We start from the raw sequence: 21,883 nt of genomic DNA on the forward strand, positions 1-21,883 counted from the left end.
TCCCCTTTTTTCTTCTTCTTCTTGTTATCATTATTTTTGTTGATCGATTCAAATAAAAGTAAAAAATTGAGTGAATTTTCTACCGAAAAGTATAATTTTTTATTTATTCAAGAAAATACAAATTTCTAATTTTCTTTAGAAATACAATTTTGCAACTAATTGTAATGGTCATAAATACAAATACAACCTCAAATACTTTCACAAAAATGTAAAAATAAATTGATTTTGACTGCCAACCGCAATTTTACCAATATTTTTTAAACAAACAGCAAAATTGTAAATAACCAGACTTAATGAAGGAATCAAATTTAAGCAAATAAAAGTTATGAGATGAAAATTAAAATTTCCTCTGTCCCAAATTACAAGTACCTTTGACTTTTTATACGTATTTTAAAATATATAAAAGTTAAAATTCCGCACACTTTTTTTTAGTTTTTCTTTTTTTGAATTAAAATTTAATATATACATATATATATATATATATACTTTTGTTCAGAAATTTTTTTTGAATTTTATTCACCTTAAAATACGCCTTAAAAAATTAAAAATAATTTTGTGACGTATTCAGTGAAGTTGATATAACTATTCTAGAATAATCAAATTCCAATCATAAAAGCAAAACGTGGCGTTTTCAATGGACGCTTCCAAAATATGAAAGCTAGCCACTTTATTAGAATTTATTCATTCTTTTAAATTCAATAATTTCTCATCTTTATTAAAATCTAACTGCACTCAAAATGTCGACACGTGTCATAATATTAACCCCAACTAATCTATATGCTTGTCCACATCTTTTGTATCTGCGTCATTGCTAACATAACGGTAAATGCCTATATATAGGCTTTGAGCTCCTCTTCTCTTCTTATCAACTTATACAAAATATTAACTTCATTTGCAAAAAGCACAAAAAAAAACTATTTTTATATTTTTGAGGTTTCAAGATTTTTAATATGGCCAGTGAATTAAGCAGTGTGCAATCCATCCATGACTTCACTGTCAAGGTTCTTTCATTTCTTTCTTTCGGTATAAATTTTTCCGTTGTAATAATTTTTTCGTCGTAAATGGTAGTGTAGGTTGAATGAATGCAATAAAAATGTTTGACTGATGATTGCAGGATGGCAAGGGTAATGATGTAGAGCTAAGCAAGTACAAGGGCAAAGTTTTGTTGATTGTCAATGTTGCATCTCAATGGTATGTTATTGATTTATCAATGATGTCGATCAATGATGTCAATGTTCTCTGTACAACAGGTCACATGTTTGATTTCCGCTCCACTTTGTAATATCCTGAGGATTTAGCAATATGTGCATTTGTTAAAGAAGTGTATTGGATTATGATTTGTTTGCTTTGATGTGCAGTGGCCTTACCACTTCAAACTATACAGAGTTGGCAGAGTTGTACCAGAAGTACAAGGATCAAGGTTGGTTTCACTGTCATGAGTTTAAGATCAAGCTTGTGTTAGCTGAAGCTGTTGTTGAAACCTTGCATTTGTTTAGTGTTTTTCGTGATTAACAATCTGGTGAGTGACTTTACAGGACTAGAGATTCTTGCATTTCCATGCAACCAGTTTAATGGACAGGAGCCTGGGACTAATGAAGAAATTGAAAACTTTGTCTGCACTCGTTTCAAAGCTGAATATCCTATCTTCAGTAAGGTACGGATTTTAGTACACGTTTTGATCTTGACCTGCAGTATGCTAGAACTGTTTTATCTGAGAAATTTATGTGGTTTTTCGATTGTTTAGGTTGAAGTGAATGGATCAGATGCTGCTCCGTTATACAAGTACCTCAAGTCTGTCAAAGGAGATGAAATTGAATGGAATTTTGCCAAGTTTTTAGTCGATAAAGATGGCAAACTTGTTGAACGTTATGCTCCCACAACCACTCCGCTTACCTTTGAGGTAACAATTACTTGCATGTCATTACACAAGTTAATTATATTGTGGCTAACATATGATCATTTCGACTTCTGCAGAATGATATCAAGAAAGTTTTAGGAGTAGCTTGATAACCGGGATTGAGGCCTGAGTTTTAATGGTCGACTACTAACTACCTCGTCTGCAACATGTATGGAGAATAAAGCGTGTGATTGTGAAGATTTTAAAGAAAATATAGTTATGTTGTGAGTTTTATGAGTGTTTGCTCTGTGGAGCAAGGGAAATGTTCAGTGTAATGTGTGGATTCTATGTGTTTGCTGTAATGATGAAATTATCTTCAAGCAATTCGTAACATGTACATTATAAATTTGAACTATTTAAAACCATGACATTATACACTTTAACCCAGTCTGGTTACCTTCTCAAGGAGATTATTCATTGTTATAGAGAAGGCACCTTGAAACTGTTCAAAATCTGAACTTGAATCTCCATACACCAATCCAGGCAACAATTCATACACTATATACCTCCTCATGTCATCCTTGGCCTTCTTAGGTATCTTCATTAGCCACTCTACCACATTCACCTTCGACTTTCTCACCTCTTCTTGATCTATAAACATCGAATACTTTCCGTGATCCTCAGGCAAATGCCATGAATATTGATAGTAAGCTGTGAAAGGATCAAAAAACACAGGAATGCAACCTGATATAAGAGAATCAAAGACAGATTTTCTAGTTGGACTATCACCAGGAGGTTGTAAACAAAATTCAGATTCCAAGAATAGTTCGATGATGAATTCAGGCTGATCACAACCTCCTGAACTACAATTCTGAATACATGCATTGGTTGATTATACTGTCTGGAGAATCTGGTCTTGCACCTCCTGCAAAGCTAACGAGGTTGTGCACAGAATTACAGAAATAAAAGCTTTAATTCATTGGTTTGCCTATGAGATGCTTTCACATCCTGAGTGGTGTCTTTTTGTGGATAATAATTAATAAAAGCATGTGTTTGGTGTCCCTACAAAGAGGCTTTCAAAAAAAAAAGATGCTCGAAATTAAAATTATCATGAACACTGTCACTTTTCTTTAGCTAAAGATGCCCTCAACACTGAAAGAGTTTCGTGTTTTGTGTGGTCGATCAATTTATACTTTGTCTGTTGAAACCTTTTTTTACTGCTGGGACATTCCAACCATCCATTGCGGATCTTGGCTTAGTATGTGAAATTATGCAATTACGAGTAACCTCATTTTAAGCTTTGCTAAAATTGCTTCTTAGGAAGAAGTCCGAGTAAAATAATATGAGCATGATTAGAAATGCAAAAAAATAAATAACTGAAGAGCAATGTCCAACATATTGTTGTTGAATTTAGGTAAACCTGAAAGTGATCGTAATCGAATACTAAGTCCATACAAGAAAGTTATGCAATGGATTGAGGTTACCAGGAATGCAACTAATCCATATTTCGACGAATTACATTCGTTCATCTTGGAGCTCAAAGCCGTGCTGACAGTGGATAGCCCGGCTGTAAGGAAGAAACACCTGTAATGTGGTTTGTGTGAATCTCTTGATTTAGAACTCAGTTTTCCCAAATGTTGTAGGAAATAAGAATAAACAGCCTAGTGTAGTAGTGTATAAAATTTTTGCTTTGAGGTTTACATTTTCATTAGGTCCATTTGTAGTTGCATACCAGATGATACACCTGTTGTCGTCGGAGACTTGTCAAAAGTCTTTGTAGCAATCTAGAAAAAGAGGGACCATGACAGAAGATTGTGTATAATAACTTGAAGCATGTGTATGGTGTCCCTATAAAACAGAGCACTGTCCTTTCAATTATTGCAGTTTCTACACCATAATCGCTACAATGCAATTCTTCTCAAGTGCATAGTAAGTCTCCAGGGAAATCTACCCTATTGAGTTATTAGTCAAGCAGATGAAAAGGATGAAATTCAGGTACTTGACAGCAGCGTTTGCTGAAAAACACTAAGTGATTATGTCACTAGTCACCTGTCCAAATTAAAAAAAATGTTATTTTCACTAGACTTTTCGAATTTGATATTTGTGTGCTAAAATTTAGTATTTTAGCCATTTAATCTTCATTTTAGATCATTTAACTATAAATAAAACTAAATATAATTAGGACACTTCACCTCTTTTAGTGAGAGCACTTTATAAAATACACATATTTATACCTTAAAATTTAAATAAAAAATCGCTAATTTTTAGTTCCGTGAGGCACGTGCCCGCCCCTACATGAATCTACCCTTGTTAGCAATTTTCCTTTATGTTTTCAAAATTGTGTTTCCAGAGAACTTTTTAAATCTGAAATATAGTTTTCATTTTCCAATCTAAATCTCTTGCAAAGTTTGAAAGTTTTGGCTCAAAGAAGATTGTAAGTTTCTGCTAGGAAATTTCCAATCATCCATTGCAAATCTCAGCTTAGTATGTGAAATAATGCAATTACAGGTAATTCTCGCTTGAACCTTTGCTAATATTGCTCCCTATGAAGTCCGACTAAAAACCTTAGGATCACTATTAGAAATGCAAAAAACTTTGAAACGGGAGAGCAATGTTTAACATATTGCTGTCAAATTTAGCTTGTACCTGAAAGTGATCGTAATCTAATACTAAGTGCATACAAGAAAGTTCTGCAATTGATTGAGGATACCAGGAATGCAACTAATCCATATTTCGATGAATTACATTCTTTCATCTTGGAGCTCAAAGCCGTGCTGACAGTGCATAGCTCAGTTGGAGGAAATGAAGAGACAAAGCAAGTCAAGCACTTGTAATGTGGTCTGTGAATCTCTTGGTTTAGAGCTCAGTTTTGTCAAATGTTGCAAAATAAACAGCCTTGTGTAGTAGTGTCAAGAGCAGATACTTAAAAGTTAATCCTATAGTTTATAGCATCAAACAAAATTAATCTCGATTATGGGCCGGGGTTGCTTCCGGAATATGCTTTTTTTTTCCAGATCATAGACAAATGGCCGGGAAAGTTCTAAAAGACAACAAAAATGATTAATACATGTGCTTTATGAGACTAATTGTAATTAATCAAAGAAATATGCTAGATAGAATACTTAATAAATAACTACAACGGATGATGATTGTCTAGATCAAAGTCTGCTAACAAGACTAGTACACGCTTGCATCAAGATCAACTGAGTGTTTGTCAGATCGAGACGACTCTTATTGCATTTTCTCTTTTCCTTCCCCTGTTTTGACAATCAGAACCTTCTGAGCATGAACGAGATAATTTAACATGATTAATTACATGAATGCAAATTATTAGTGAAATTAAGAACCTTGTGCCTCTCCCTATTTTAAAGCTAGTAGTAAATTATTGAAGTCCTCGGAGACTTGTCACAACTCTTTGGAGCAATTTAGAAGAAGAGGGACCATGACAGCAGTGTTTGTGGAATTTGTAGCAATCCTGTGATTCCTATAAATTTGTTGGACTTGAGATTTAAATAAGTCCAATTGAGAAAGACAAAACTCATATATCTCAATTAATTTGTTTCCCGGGGGTTGATTTTGATTGCATTATGTTATATTCTATATATAATTACCTTTAATGGTAAAAATGTTTAGTCACCAGCAGTAACTTTGATTAGCACGTCGTGTCGATACATTAGGATCAACTGAGTATTTGTCCGATCAAGATGACTATTGTTGGCTATTGCCTAAATTGGAACATAGAATAGCATGGCTTCATTCTCATTGTAAACTCTACAAGGATGCTTTAAAACTCTGGAATGGAAAATTGGTTCCAGAGAATATTGATGAGTGTTATAACAGCCTTTTCCATGCTTCGATATTGGCTCTCCCAGGGCCTCATTCCTGAAAAATAAAGAAAAATACAACCAAGGAGACATAAGACTACACTGAGCCACCAAATCCTTGTTAAACTTTGGTGGCAAATCATACACATAAACCCCTCTGCCATCACATGTTGTGAGGCTTCTTGAATTCGATCTCTTGAACAAGATAACTAGCAATCTCTTGCGTAACAAGAGTTGTGCTGTTCTTGATATCAACACTAGGAACACTTTCTCGTATGCTAACTTCAAGGTTATGATCATCAACAGAACTAGCATTAATGAGTCGAAGAGGGATATCAAAATTAGGTTGTGCACCAGAAGAAAGGCAATACAGACTGTTGAGCTTTCTCGACGATACGCATACGTGGACAATGTGACCAGAGATGATGGTGGTGGTAGAAGACCAGAGGAAAACAAGAATCAAAAAAAGAAGTGCTAATGGAACTCGAGAGAGTAACTTGGAAAGGATGAATTGAAAGAAACCAAGCTCTTTTGCAGCTCTTTTCGAAGATTTAGATCTTTTCTTACACAGTAAAAGGGCAATTTTTGTTGGCTATACAAAACTCAAGTTCCTTCAAGCTAATTTGCTCGGTTTTTAGGGAAGATATACAAGACAAAGACAAGAAGAGTGTCTTCAACATGAAGGTACGTCTTAGGAGGACTAAAATTGTCCTAAAAGTAGGCTGCACATTGGCCAGTTGTTAATGAACTAACGCAAAATGACTTTCACGGTACTTCGCTGTCTTCAATACAAATTTAAAAGTAACATTAAGTATCCAATGCGACTATCAGCTAGCCAATTCTCCACTGTTAATTTGAGTATTCGTCGCTAACAGTAAACCAATTAAACATAATTAATTATCGGAATTGAGGTTAATATAATTATGGAATTTCTGGTTTTGCCGAAAGAGTACAAGTGAAAAACCTCTACAATGGGAGGGTGAATGTGGAATGTGACTCTACCTTTCGTGAGAGTGTCAATGTGGATGTGACACCACGACACGATGCGACTCATAGGGATGGCAATCGGGTCGGTCGAAACGGGTTTAGCAAAAACCAAACCTGAACCCGATTATTTTTGCCGAACCCGAACCTGGAAAAACCCGAACCACTAAACCCGAACTCATCGGGTTCGGTTCGGGTTTGTAGATCACTATTAAATTGCACTTTAATTTGCACAAACTCTAGTAAAAAATTAATAGGATCTGATTTGAGTAAAGTGCTCATAAATACGACAATATTGAAAAGTATAATTTTTTAGTAATAATATTAGTAATATATTATATTATATATTATATTACTACTTTTAAAATATAAAATATTATTTATATATTAACACGGGTTTCGAATCGGGTTCGGGTCGGAACGGAACGGGTTTCGGGTTTTCGGGTCGGGTTCGGAACGGTATGCCTTAAACCCAAACCCGACCCGAAAATGGTTCGGGTTTAAAAGTCAAACCTGAACCAGAATCCAAACCCGAAATATTGGAGTTCGGTAAAACCCGATCGGATCGGTACGGATCGGGTATCCATCGGTTCGGTATAAATTCCCATCCCTGGCAACTCGGGTCGGGTTAGGTCAGGTCGAATGGCGTTTGGGCAAATGTCTCGATGTCTCACATACGCGAGGCGACCTGGACGAGGAATTTTATTACTTGTTTAATTAAAATATTTACTGACTTATTGTATTGTTTTAATCTGAATATTAAATCTGTATAACAGAGAAGTCAGTATTTGCTGATGAGGATGTCCTGACTGTTACGTTTCTGATTATGATAATATTCAATTAAATACCGTTTAAGTCGTGATATTTATTTTATAATATGTAATTTTTTATGTGATACACCAGAAAGTTTTCCTGGTACCAAACAAAATTCGTTATAAAACACCAGATTTTTATTTTGAAATAAAAATATCTACCTTAACATCTTCGACAGCGTCACTTGCATTATCTAATTCAGTCTTTGCAGCAGCCCTGAAAGTGATTTTGGTCTCATTAAAGAATTTTTACCCTTACTATGCTAGGGGTGAAATTTAAGGCTTATTACAAATCTACCCATCGGGAATCTGAAACTGCTGCTGTAAGTTAAAAAGTTCTGTCTAAATCTCTTGCAAAGATCGAAACTTTTTGGCACAATGGGGATGGTAAGTTTTTGCTTAAAATCTTCCTACTAACCATTGCAGAACTCAGCTTAGTATGTGAAACTTATGCAACTAGAGCTAAATCCAGTTTTTACCCTTGTTTATATTACCTTTCAGAAAGAAGTACAACTTGCATTTTAGTAGCATTTTTAGTCCACATAAGAAAGTTCTGCAATGGATTGATGATACGAAGAACGTTACCAATCTATAAAAAAGAAAATATTTCAATAAAGAAAAGTCACACGGCATCCGTCGAGATTATTCCTTAATCGAAATTATAAATAGCAAAAAAAGTACTTTGTAAAAAACATTGATTTATCTAGATTATTCAGGCCAATTATTTGACTCTGAAATTAATGCAAAACAGAATTATTATTCTATACATGCATAATGCATATGTATACTAGACAGCCAAAGTTGACTGTTATATAATTGATTATGTAGAGTAAGCTTACAAATCTGGGAAAGTTAGATATAAAGGTTGCAAATCTATAGCAACCGCCTTTCTCAACCTTGCCGTGCTATTATAATCTTCTACAAGTATGTATAAGCACTCTTTTAAATATATTGGTTTGTGTTTATATGTGTTTAATCTAATGTTCTTGATTAGGCTTCATGGGATTGAATTTGAAGAGATTAATGTTTCTGTTGCCAAGGGTCAGCAGTTTACTCCTAAATATAAAGGTTCTTTCTTTTTAGAATTGTTATTGTTTTTTGCTTTATATTTGGTATTGTGTAAAAGGTTTTATATTTTGTTAAAAATGATTGTCTTGAGTTGAAAAGAATTTTGAAGAGCTTCGTCTAATTATCATGTACTATAGTAGTCTAGTACTATGTATTGAGGAGCTAATAGTTTTGAGATTGGGGAAGAAGAGTCACTCTTAGTATGTTAGCTTGAACATGGAAGAATTTTTGTTCTTGACGAATTGTAATTAAAGTAGATTCGTTGCCCACTAAGCTACAATTGATTGATTATTCATTGTTTTCGGTTCCTAGTATTTGACAGAATGTGGGATTGTATGGCAAGAGCTTTTGCACTTGACCATTGGCCGAATAATATAAACAAGATACATGTTTTAAGGCTTAGCATCAGGAGATTGTCATTGTGCATTATTCGGTGTTGCAGTAAAAATACCCGACCTGCGGGTGCTGCGAGAGTTACATGTCATCATTGTGTTGAGAGCCAATGACAGACCCAGTAATATCAACATCTCTTTTCTTGTGTTCGTATCAAAGAATTAATTTGGACATATTTGGACACTTAAGCTAACTATTGCCCTGACTCCAAAATGAGCCCTTTGAATGAGGAAACTTGCTAACATCTGAGTATGATATACATGTTAATCTCTTAATCCTAAAATTATTAGGTTTTGGGAGAGTTAGCAACTTAACATGTATAATATTACATAACTGGTGTATTTAAGTGTTCACATGACTTGATATTACATTTTTTAGGTAGATCACTAGATCAGAGAACCCCTAGTATTTGCAGTGTTAGCATTATCTTACAACACAAATACTAAAATAATTCACGTCTTCAGTCAGTTTATGTTTAATGTAATTGCTTGCAGACTCGTAGAGTGTGTTTTGGTACCTGTGTGTGTGCGTGTGTGTGCGCTCTATATTACTCTTAAACACATGGTGTAATTATAAACTTGACGTTATCATCTTTCAAAATGCTGCTTTCAGTAATAAATCCTATGGGAAAATTGCCAGCAATTGTTCATGGAAATTACAAGCTCTTTGAGAGGTACTCCAAGTAACTTAATTGCAGTTGCTAATTGACTTCTAACTTTTTTCATATGTTTCTCATTAACTCAAGTTTTAACATTTAATGTGTTTGATTGTTTAGTAGATAAGAGATTTCTAATTTCCTTGTATCAAAATTCATCTACCTAATATGAAAAAAGCTGTTACTTTTTGGTCCTCCAACTAGTAGACAATCTTATTTTCAGCCTATGCATGTTAAGATTTTTATTTGACCAGGTTCTAGTTATTTGTATCTTGCGGTCATTAAAATTGCATAACAAAATCCCGAATTTTTATGATGTGCAGCCATGCAATTCTATCTATCTCGCTTGTTCATTTCCTGGAGTTGCAGACCACTGGTGAGTAGTGAGATTGCATCTATCTAATTGTCTATCTAATTGTCTGCAGTTTCAGTAAGGTTGATGCACATCAGGGGCGAATGTTGATAAAAGCCTAGGCCCTAGAAACATTTACATACATTAATAGCAAGACTTGATCTATACATTTCCTGGGTCATAAGTATAACTTCTGTGAAGTTTTATGCTTCTTAAGTCTTTTTTTAATTTACTTTATTTTTTCTTAAAGTAGTATTTAAATTGCTTCTAAGAGTACTGACATAAATGGTAAAATGTCTACCTCAACTCTTTCCTATCTGACCTAATTCTGACTTTTTACAAATCACTACAAGGTATCCATCTGATATACAGAAAAAAGCAAAGATCCACTCCGGGTTAGATTGACATCAATCGAATTTACGACAGGGCGAAGGTGAATGATAATAGTCTAATCTACATTTTTAACAATCTTACTTTTGTTCTTAACAAGCATTTGTTCAAGTACATAGCCAATCACACTTATCTAGTCTAATCGTCGTCACTTGTTGATCAGCAATGACATTCGGAATTATAATGGCTATTACTTCATGGTTCAAACTTTCTTTTTCAGTTGGTTATGTTCCGGGAAACTTCCAACCATCAATTGCGGATCTCAGCTTAGTATGTGAAATTATGCAATTACAGGTAAATCTCATTTTAACCTTTGCTAATATTGCTTCCTCGAGAAAAGCCCTCCTAAAATTTTAGGAGCATTATTAAAAAATCAATAACTGAAAAACTGAAGAGCAGTGTCTAACATATTGTGGAATTTAGCTTGTACCTGAAAGTGATCGTAACCGAATACTAAGTCCATTCAAGAAAGTTCTGCAATGGATTGAGGATATCAGGAACGCAACAAATCCATATTTCGACCAATTACATTCATTCATCTTGGAACTCGAAGCCGTGCTGACAGTGGACAGCTCGGTTGTTGTAAAAGAAGTGACTAAGCAGAGTCATGCAGTGCTATCCAAGTTGTAGGAACAAAACACCTGTAATGTGGTCTGAATCTCTTCGTTTAAAGCTCAGTTTTGCCAAATGTTGCAAGGGAATAAATGTGCAAGAACAGATGCTCCTATTCCGAATAAAACTTGGGGTCTGAGGTTTACAATTTCATTAGGCCATGTTGCTTACCCATGCTATTGTCAAGCTTTGTTGGAATTATAATCCCGGATTATTATACAAGAAAAATAATCTCATTATTCTTAATTGTAATCCAGAAAATTAAATTACTCTATCTAGAAATTTTAAGTTCAGAACTACAAGATAATTAGGGCTGAACAAAACCGAACCGAAACCGAAAAACCAAACCGAACCGAACCGTGCTAATTCGGTTCGGTTCGGTTCGGTCCTGATTTTTCAGAAATTTCGGTTCAGTGCGGTTCTTTTCAAAAATATTTCAGTCCGGACCGAATAGACCGAGAAGGCCAAATTATAAATACTATAATTTTATTTTATATACATTTTACATATATTTTAAAATTATAATCATAGTTTTTCATCTCCTTCGTTCTATATATTAAAAGAGGACAAGGGGCAAATTGAACCCAAAAAATATCTGTGAAAATACTTATTTGCCCTTAGAAAATACTGATTTACACCGGTGCCACTTTGTATTACATCTGGCGCATCTGGGGGTCGGAGGTGGGTTTGTATTACAACTGGCGGAGGTATGTTTGATAGCTTTTGTTGTTTACTCATCTTCCCGCCTTAGCCCCCTTCGCAATTCTCTGTTTGCTTTCAGTTTTGTACTGAAAGTAGAGCTGTTCACGAACCGAGCCGAGTCGAGTTTTGATCGAACCGAGCCGAGCTTTAATTTTTTTTCTGACGAGCCGAGCCGAGCCGAACTTTCTTAACGAACAAAAATCTGTGTTCGAGCTCGAGCTCGTTAACGAACGAGCCCAACACGAGTTTTTATCGAACAAAATCGAGTCGAGTCGAACCGAGCCAAACACGAGCCGAACACGAGCTTTCTCCATCAAAACGAGCCGAGCCGAGCCGAGCCGAGCCGAGCCGAGCCGAGCTTAATTAAAAAATTCTGGTCAAAACACCGGTTGACTGTTAAAATAACAAACCAAATACTTTTATTTTTTTCTAAAAATTTTGTCATATCACTAAAAAATATTGATCTTAACATCCGTACGGTTGGATCATTCATAAATATTTTTTAAAAAATCGAAACATTAATACGATACTAAACACTAATTACAAGTACAAGTCAAAACACCGGTTGACTGTTAAAATAACAAATCAAATACATTTATTTTTTTCTAAAACTTTTGTCATGTCACTAAAATATATAGATCTTAACATCCGTACGGTTGGATCATCTATAAATATTTTTAAAAAAATCAAAACATGAATACGAGACTAAACACTAGTTAAAAGTATTGTTCAAACAAGTGGTTGATTGTCAAAATAACAAACAAAATAAATTTATTTTTTTCTAAAATTTTTATCATGTCACTAAAATATATAGATATTAACATCCGTACGGTTGGATCGTCTATAAATATTATTTAAAAAATCAAAACATTAATACGAGACTAAACACTAGTTACAAGTAAAGGTCAAAACACTGGTTGACTGTTAAAATAACAAACCAAATACATTTATTTTTTTCTAAAACTTTTGTCATGTCACTAAAATATATAGATCTTAACATCCGTACGGTTGGATCATTCATAAATATTTTTAAAAAAATTGAAACATTAATATGAGACTAAACACTAGTTCTAACAACTATTCAAACAATTGGTCGATTGTCAAAATAATAAACAAAATAAATTTATTTTTTTCTAAATTTTTTATCATGTCACTAAAATATATAGATATTAACATCCGTACGGTTGGATCATTCATAAATATTTTTTAAAAATTGAAACATTAATATGAGACTAAACACTAGTTACAAGTAAAGGTCAAAACACCTGTTGACTGTGAAAATAACAAATCAAATACATTTATTTTTTCTAAAAATTTTGTCATATTACTAAATAATATAGATATTAACATCCGTACGGCTGGATCATTCATAAATATTTTTTAAAAAATCGAAACATTAATATGGGAGAAGTACTAGTCAAACTACTAGTTTACCGTTAAAATAGCAAACCAAATATATTTATTTTTTCTAAATTTTTTATTATATCACTTAAATATATAGATCTTGACATCCGTACGGTTGGATCATTTATAAATAATTTCAAAAAATCGAAACACCGATCAGGAAATAAATACTAGTTACAAGTAATAGTCAAATCACTTGTTAATTATTAAAATATCAAATTAAAAAATTAATTTTTAATATCTGAATTTTTTCAAATTACTAAAATATGTATTTTGACATTCGTATAGTTCAATAATTTAAAAATATTTATAAAAAATCTGAATAAAATTCATAATAATTAAATATATAAAAAATAATTTTTTTTTTAATTTTTTTTCGAGCCGAACCGAGCCGAGCTCGAGCCGAATCGAGCCGAGCCGAGCTCGAGCCGAGCTCGAGCCGAACATGCCAAAAGCTCGGCTCGAGCTCGTTTTCTTAACGAACACATTTTTGTGTTCGAGCTCGAGCTCGAGCCCTTAACGAACCGAGCCGAACCGAGCCCTTAACGAGCCGAACTCGAGCTTGTTCGCGAACGGCTCGGTTCGCGAACAGCTCTAACTGAAAGCAAACAAAAGAAGAAGGGGCTTGACGGACTTCCCAAAAAAAAAACTTGTAAGACCCTTCAATTTAAATTTTTACAAAATATATCACTTTTAATTTAAGCGGAGCCTATGACATTTAATTGAAACAAAATTTTGTGGTTAATTTATAGTCGGATTTTCAAAATGGCATGTTCCAGGGTGGAATAGATAGGTAGAAATTTGTGTTTTGCTTAAACTTTATCAAATGATATTCCGTGACTTTAATATATAGTCCTTTTTTTATTACCAGTTGCATACACAGTTCATCAGTTTCAGAAACGGGGACTTCCGCATCCCGTTGCTTATAAGGCTGTCGCGCAGACAAGGTACGTAGATATTCTATATCTCCATGCATTCGATGAAGTCCTCGATAAATTTTATCGATTATTGCATTCAGGGCATCATCGTCGTGTTTGATCCTGGTGCACGGTTACCTGGAATGTAATCTTAGCCTTATAGACATTGCCTCTATTTTTCAGTTACTTAAAAATTACTCTTTGGGTATATAATTCATGATTGGCTTGAACGATTTTGAAGATTCGAACGATTATGGGTAGAGCTGTTGGCCAACAATTTTAAAAAATAATTTGTGGAGCTATTTAGCTACACAATATAAGCTAATTTGCTAAACTTAAAATAAAATTTGAAGTTCTGCCTATTCTTAAGTTAAAATGGCTTTTAGGGCAGTTTTTATAAAGAACTGTGGGGAGTGCTTTAAAGCATATATTGTTGCTAGAATGCTAGGTAATTAGACTATCCAGTTATTGTGTGTTTGTGCTTAAATTTTAGTAACAGATACTCATCATCCCCTTCTTTAGAATGTTTTATCTATGTATCTGCTTTATACAGAGGTCTAAACAGAAGTGTTAACCAGCCTTACCTGGTACAGATGGTCACATAGATAACTTCATTAATTTTTGGTTTAAGTGGGTAACTACCTAGCTGAAAGTTGTTATTTCAAATCTGTCGTCCAAATAGTAATTTGTATAATAACATGACATCCTAAATAATTGGACTACATTTTTATGCTCATATAAATTTGTGCTAATTATTATTGTTACTATTATTGTTTATATAGTTGATCATGATTATATGTGTTGTGAATTCTGTAAATTGAACTTCTGTGGCCAGCAGCTGGTTTGCAACAAAAATTCTAACAAATAAAAAATATTAACCAGCAAGCTATCATTTTAATTGTTACTTCCCACCAGGAAAACGTAGACTCTTTACATTTCCTCTCCAAGTTTGGTGTCATTGCCACATTCTTGAAGCACAGGATTGCTGGATATGTTGTGAAAGGTTGAAATTGAAGCTGCTACCTCCTCAAAATATAAGCCCTTTTCATTTTTTAGTCGTGTTTTAAGGTATATAAAAGTCACAACTCCACATTTTAAAAAAAAATCTTAAATTAAAATTTAATATGTTTTATTTTATTAAGAAAAAAAAATTAAAATAATGTGGAGCTATTTTTTTATTCACCTTAAAGTACACGTATAAAAAGACTAATATTTTGGGGCAGATGGAGTATTTCTGAAGAACCCTCTAAACAAAAACCAACATATTATACCTTATCTATACATTACTATAATAATAATAATCGGAGTGAGCTATAATTTGTTTTAACGGTTATCCCCATTAATTATTAAAAAAAATAGTGTTATACATTCGCTAAACTAATAAATTGTTAAATTACTGAACATAGTCTACTACTTATCGATACTATATATATTATAATAGACGAAATATTAAAAGTTTGGTAGTCGGATAGTCGATACCTGCTGAAATTACTTAATTACCCTTACTTAATTATTCAAATTATAATTGGCCAATTGGTCGGCCGACCAGTTTTAATTTTAGTTGATATTAAAGTTAACCTCCTCTATCAAATTAAATTCTATTGCACATCAAACTCTATAACATTATAATTAATATTAAAGTCAACTTATTCTACCAATTTAAATTCTATTTCATATCGAGTTCTGTATTATTGTAATTGATATTTCTGCTTAAAATAAATTTAAGCGAACTATTGAACTAGAATAAACAAAATATTTTATATTATTCTTCCATTAAAAAAATAAATTATACAATTGATCCAAACCAACACAAAATTAAAGTCAAAATATAATTTGACAAATTAAAAAACAATTAAAAAAATAATCAATTGTTCCAGGTTAAAACAAAATTATCATATAAATCCTGTCTTAAAAAAAATTAAAATCTATACTAATTAAGGAAAGCGGCTGTTGGATATTTGGTTTGAACAGGTTTCCGCCCCAAGTAAGTATTATAATAGACGAAACATTAAAAGTTTGGTAGTCAGTCGGTCGGTACTTGCTGAAATTACGCAATTATCCTTACTTAATTATTCTAATCATAATTGTGCAGTTGGTCGGTCGGTCAATTTTAATTTTAATTGATATTAAAGTCAACTTCCTCTAACAAATTGAATTTTATTGCATATCTAACTCTATATCATTATAACTGATATTAAAATCAACTTCTTCTATCAATTTAAATTCTATTTCATATCGAGTTCTGTATTATTCTAATTGATATTTCTCTTAAAATATATTTGAGTGAACCATTGAAACAGAATAAACAAAATATTTTATATTATTCTTCTAGTAAAAAAAATAAATTATACAATTGATCCAAACTAACACAAAATTAAAGTCAAAATATAATTTGACAAATTAGAAAATAATTAAAAAAATCAATTGGTCAGAGCTAAAACAAAAATTATCTTATAAATCCGGTCTTAAGAAAATTGAAACTAAATTATAATAGATGAAACACTAAAAGTTTGGTAATCGGTCGGGCTGAAATTACTCAATTAGCCTTACTTAATTATTCTAATTCTAATTGGCCAATTAGCCGGCCGGTCAATTTTGATTTTAATTGATATTAAAGCAATTCATCTATCAAATTAAATTCTATTTCAAATCGAACTCCATATCATTATTATTGCTATTAAAGTCAATTTCCTTTAGCAATTAAAATTCTATTTCATATCGAATTCTATATTATTCTAATTGATAATTCTGCTTAAAATAAATTTAAGCAACTATTGAACTGGAATAAACAAAATAATTTATATATTCTTCCCGTAAACAAATAAATTAGAATGAAAGCTCTTAGATTTATATATGCCCCCTTCATTTTATGAGGCCCAATTGTTTAGCTGTCTTAGTCGCTGTTTGTTATTGATGTTTTGGCTTAGGCTTTGTTGTTTGATGCACTGGAGTTTAAACATATAGTTGACATATGTTCCGCGTGTGTGCTTGTGTATGTAATGTAAGTGAATGGGTGTTATCTGTGCATGTTAATTTAAATCTACAGATATATAAATTATGTGCCATCTGAGATGTCACCATCTGAGATGTCACCTGCGATATATGTGCCACTGGTTTGGTTCTTACCGGACCAGAAGTTTTATATAAATTATGTTTGGGATTTGTTTTCATTCTGTCAGTTGCACGACATATGGTTCTCACGAACCACATTTTTTGGGTCTTGGTATAAATAAAATAATGTGTAGCATTATTGTTTAACATGTTATGCCATGCATGCCGGAACTTCTTACGTCGTTCCTCACGCTCAAAAATGCTATTTTGTTCCCTTTTAGCTTACATGTTGTGCGAACGATATAGATTACAGAAGCAGGATTTTAGAGTTCATCAATGTATTCATTTTTTGCCATCTCGCCCCTCTTCATTTTTATTTGTGCAAAATGCCAGGTGCTTGTGGAAGAAGCGCTACACCACGTGAAAATCGTGGTCTACCTGATGCCAATGAGGCAGGTAATGTTTTCATTTTTGCCTGCATTTGTTTTCGTGGAAAACCAGTTAATGTTGGTTACCCATGTGTGGTTGTACATCAGTTAGGAGTATCAAGAATCTAAGTTACATAAAGTCATAAACATAGTACATATATTTGAGTGAAAAGAAAATCAAGAAGAGGAGTACTATCTATATCCGGCGAGTAGAATACGGGCACCCGGACCTCTTCATCACATTTACTTGCAACCCCAAGTGGGAGGAAATATTGGATGCTGTCAAGTCCGCAGGTTCTCAGAGTGCTTCTGTTCGGCTAGATATTGTTGCGCGTGTGTTTAAGATGAAACTTGATGCCATGATGGATGATTTCACCAAAAATAGTGTGTTGTGACGTGTGCTAGCAGGTATGCAATTTCGTAATTCACTTATTTCCCCTATCTTTAGAGGGTGTCTAATACATTGTTTTCCTGTGATGTCAAATATGAGATGTGGCCAGGTGAGTGTGACTTAGGTTGTCGATACATTAAAGTCCATTTATGGTCAATTGGTTGTTATGATAGATAATATTAAAATTCTTATCATAAAACTTTGGACCTTAGAATTAAAAATATTGTGCCATTGAAGTATGACATCTTCCCTGGCCGAAAAACCATTTTGTGGTTGAATGCTTAGGCTTGCATGCTGTGGTATAGTTGAGGCATTGAACCTTCTTTAAAAGAGTATTTGTGCATGGATCACATCTTGAGGTTTGTTTCAGCAAAAACGAGCGTAGGGCTTGGTGAAGAAAACAAGCAGATAATAAGTTTGAACTTGTAAGATGTAAACATTTTTGACAGAAAATTACAGGGGGTGAACCACTTGGAAGAACCACACTAGGCAGCATAATTATCGTAAGGGATCATATCGCCAGCGTATATTTGTTGCATATAACCAGTACATGTTGTGTGCTTTGTTAACTGGTCTATGCGTGCTTGCTAATCCGAAAATTATGTCTGCTCCAATCCAGTTCACCTGGTATAATTTTCTGTGCATGTGGCCAAAAAGAAAAAATAGTGGAAAGCTTGGCATGGTAGCTTCTGTTTGGTAATCTCAGGTGATAGGGTAGAAGGGTGCACTGTTACTTTCCATTTATTTATTTTAATTGATTTACTTGGAAAAAATTCTTAGGATAGCATAAATCCAAAAATATATGATCATTTAGTATGATGGCTCTATCTACAAATGTTGTAATATCACTGGCAAAAATTGAAATGTAAAAGTTGATATAGCTATAGCTATAATGTCTTTCAGTAAATTAGGAAGTTAAGATACTGAGCTTGTATGATCTTCCTGTATTTATACCAAAGCACAAGCCTTTCCCCTCATTTCCCCCCATTATGTCATTTTGTTAAATTATTTATCTTGTACTTAATATGTATTTGGGCCCATGCTATATTCTTTCCGCAGTTGTCTACACGATTCCAAAAACGGGGTCTTCCCATGCTCATATAGTGTTGTGGTTTGCCGAACGAAACAAGTTGATAACTCCACAAGACCTAGATGAGGTCATATCTGCAGAAATATTAGATGGGGAAGTTGATCCTGCAGGGTATAAGGCGTCTCTCAGTTTATGATGCATCGGCCTTGTGGAGGCGCAAACCCAAAATGTCCGTGTATGTCTAAAGGCAAATGCACAAAGTATCATCCAAAGGCATTCCGCGATAAAACCACTGTGGATGATGATGGTTATGCTTTGTACAGGAGCAGAGATACGGAAAGAAATGTGGAGTGCAACAATATACTACTAAATAATAGGTAACCCATTACTGTGCTTTTTTAATACTTTGACTTTCGTAACATAGACCTCTTATTTTATAAAATATTTTCGTTTGTGCAGCCATGTTGTTCCTCATCATCGTGGTTTATTGATCAAGTATCAGGCCCAGATAAATGTTGAATGGTGTAATCGCTCGCTGTCCATAAAGTACCTGTTCAAATATATTTGCAATGGTCCGGTAACAGCTACATCTGTTTTGGAGAAAGTAGGCCAGCAACAAACGACAACAGATCAGCCATCCACCTCTGTGCAAAGGGATGATTTCGACGAAGTAACAAGCTATCTCTCATGCCGGTATGTATCTTCAGCTGAGGCAGGTTGGGGTTTATTTGAGTTTCCTATACATCATAGGGAACCATTTGTGCAACGTCTGTACTTCCACCTTGAGAATGAGCAGGAGGTGGGTGCGGTTCCGCGATAATGACACTATTTCGGAGATAGTACGTAGGCCGGATCCTGACAGAACAATGTTTATTCAGTGGTTATTGAATAATCGATGTGATGACGAAGGTCATGATCTAACCTTCGTTAAATATCCTGCCAAATATCGGTGGGATGCCTTAGCCAAATGTTGGTTTCGGCGGAAAAAGAATTTGGATGTGGTTGGTCGTATGGTCTATGCTCATCCTGCATCTGGAGAGCGATTTTACATGCGTCTATTGCTAAAATTTGTTACTGGACCAATGGATTTTAAGGATATTAGAACTGTGGATGGAGTTGTATGCCCAACATATAAGGAAGCTTGTTTTCGGAGAGGTTTACTTGAATCGGATAAAGAATGGCAAATTGTGCTTGATGATGCATCTGTATGTGCATCACCTTCTCACATACGGGATTTATTTATCACTATGTTGGTGTTTTGTGAAGTTAGTAAACCCGGGGAACTATGGGCTAGGCATTGGACAACATTAGCCGATCATATTGAATTTGTCAACATTGAAAATAGATGTTGCCGACAAACAAATGCTTGCACTTGAGGCCGTTAATAATATATTGAAACAGTATGGGAAGAAATTGGCTGACTATCCTGGTCTACCAAAATTGAATGTTGTTAGCACTTCGAAGTATAGTAACGAATTATTAATTGAGGAAATGATATATGATCGAGAGGAACTTCGGTTGAAGGCAGATAATAATTGCGAGCGTCTTAATCAAAGGCAGCGCACCATATATGAAACAATAGTCGGATCTGTGGACTCTAGCTTGGGTGGCTTCTACTTTGTTTACGGACCCGGAGGGACCGGAAAGACTTTCCTGTGGTCAACTATCATATCAAGATTAAGGAGTCGAGGTAAAATTGTTTTGGGCGTTGCTTCTTCTGGAATAGCTTCTCTTTTAATTGATGGGGGCGGACAGCTCATTCCCGCTTCAAAATACCGATAGACATAAATGAGTATAAATGAGTTCAGTTGTTGTGACATTAAACAAAATACTTATCTCGCATAACTAATATGCAACACAAGCTTAGTTATATGGGACAAACTCCTATGAATCACTGTTTCATTTTTAAAGCAGTTGATCGAACATTTCGTGACATCCACAACAAGACAAGCCTTAATGCATGGTTGTTGCTTTTTGGAAAAAATCGACAAATCCTGTTACGGCGTGGTGAAAAACATTAAGGAAAGACCTTATTCAAACCAATTTATAGTTTTATGATGATATGATCTTTCAGAAAACAGTTAACCCCCACAAACGGGTTGCTATCGGGCTAATAACTAAAATCATTCACATCCTTTGTTCAGCATTAACACATTACAGTCATGTTGTGAGCTCTACCGAAGAGTGTGATAATTAATGACAATTACGAAGTTATTACCGTTTTCCTCGCGATAATAAGGAGCTAAGCCTGTTATTTTCCTATGTTGTGTAGCTTAGGTTAGACTATAATGGTGACCCAATGGATGCAATGGTGGCCGGGGTATATGGAGATTTGCGTCAGAGCCATGGGGACATAGAATATCTGCGTGATAGGGCTATATTGACACCTCTCAACGAGTTTGTCGATTTTTTCAATAATCACGTTCTACAACTACTTCCCGGGGATTTTAAAACCTATAAAAGCTGTGATAGTATTTGTAAGGCCTCCTCAATGGGTGATGAGGTGTTGTATCCACCTGAATATCTAAACTCTTTGAAATTCAGCGGTGTACCAAAGCATGAGATCCAGGTTAAGATTGGTGCCCCTATAATGCTTCTTCGAAACCTGAATCCCAAGAAAGGACTGTGCAACGGGACTCAACTCATAGTTAGGAGGACGTATCCTTTCTTAATTGAAGCTTTGATTATAACGGGTAACCGGATTGGCGATATTACATATATTCCCCGGATAAACATGTCCCCTGCCGATAAAATCCTGCCTTTTATGCAGAAGAGAAAACAATTCCCAATAGCAGTTTGTTACGCGATGACTATAAACAAAAGTCAAGGCCAAACAATGAAGAATGTGGGTTTGTTTTTGCCTAAATCGGTGTTTAGCCATGGCCATTTTTATGTGGCAGTCTCTCGGGTCACTGCTCCACGGGGTTTGAAAATTGTATGTGTCGACGAAGCAGAGGAATGCAGAGGGCACACCAAGAACATTGTCTATCGCGAAATTTTTGAAAATCTAATTTCGTGCCACACATGCGAGGA

The 21,883-nt window shown here is 34.3% G+C and overlaps 3 protein-coding genes and 2 long non-coding RNA genes across 9 annotated transcripts in view; 3 read left to right on the top strand and 2 right to left on the bottom strand.

Moving 5' to 3' along the window:
* LOC141672097 (glutathione S-transferase T1-like) overlaps positions 1-21,883 on the top strand; it is an 85,907-nt gene that overhangs the window by 34,599 nt on the left and 29,425 nt on the right. The gene's annotated exons all lie outside the window — the stretch shown is intronic.
* Positions 1-21,883, bottom strand: part of LOC141672096 (glutathione S-transferase T1-like) — a 272,410-nt gene that overhangs the window by 26,598 nt on the left and 223,929 nt on the right. The gene's annotated exons all lie outside the window — the stretch shown is intronic.
* LOC141672099 (putative phospholipid hydroperoxide glutathione peroxidase) lies at positions 846-2,274 on the top strand. 4 transcript variants are annotated; one of them, XM_074478596.1, is made up of 6 exons: positions 846-1,001; positions 1,115-1,278; positions 1,359-1,420; positions 1,536-1,654; positions 1,745-1,900; positions 1,975-2,274. In XM_074478596.1, exons 1-6 carry the CDS (start codon positions 951-953, stop codon positions 2,005-2,007), a joined length of 585 nt encoding a protein of 194 aa, XP_074334697.1. In that variant the 5' UTR covers positions 846-950; the 3' UTR covers positions 2,008-2,274. The 4 variants fall into 4 exon arrangements, with proteins under 4 accessions (XP_074334697.1, XP_074334699.1, XP_074334698.1 ...); XM_074478598.1 differs by having other exon boundaries at positions 1,115-1,191; XM_074478597.1 differs by having other exon boundaries at positions 866-1,023.
* Positions 2,650-4,068, bottom strand: LOC141672110 (uncharacterized). 2 transcript variants are annotated; one of them, XR_012555365.1, is made up of 2 exons: positions 3,570-4,068; positions 2,650-3,421 (listed from the first exon to the last, which is right to left on the bottom strand). It is a non-coding gene; the product is annotated as an uncharacterized LOC141672110 (long non-coding RNA). The 2 variants fall into 2 exon arrangements; XR_012555364.1 differs by having other exon boundaries at positions 3,539-4,068.
* Positions 8,015-11,241, top strand: LOC141672104 (uncharacterized). Its single transcript, XR_012555357.1, has 7 exons — positions 8,015-8,381; positions 8,452-8,525; positions 9,531-9,591; positions 9,897-9,949; positions 10,279-10,358; positions 10,536-10,609; positions 10,739-11,241. It is a non-coding gene; the product is annotated as an uncharacterized LOC141672104 (long non-coding RNA).

The sequence above is a fragment of the Apium graveolens genome, chromosome 7, assembly GCF_009905375.1.
Source record: "Apium graveolens cultivar Ventura chromosome 7, ASM990537v1, whole genome shotgun sequence".
Lineage (NCBI taxonomy): Eukaryota > Viridiplantae > Streptophyta > Magnoliopsida > Apiales > Apiaceae > Apium > Apium graveolens.

Bases quoted from the DNA above. Each gene is read 5' to 3' on its own strand.
- LOC141672099 (XM_074478596.1), top strand. From the start codon at position 951: ATGGCCAGTGAATTAAGCAGTGTGCAATCCATCCATGACTTCACTGTC. The intron at 1,002-1,114 runs GTTCTTTCATTT...TGATGATTGCAG, and splicing joins TCCATGACTTCACTGTCAAG to GATGGCAAGGGTAATGATGT. The intron at 1,421-1,535 runs GTTGGTTTCACT...GTGACTTTACAG, and splicing joins CCAGAAGTACAAGGATCAAG to GACTAGAGATTCTTGCATTT.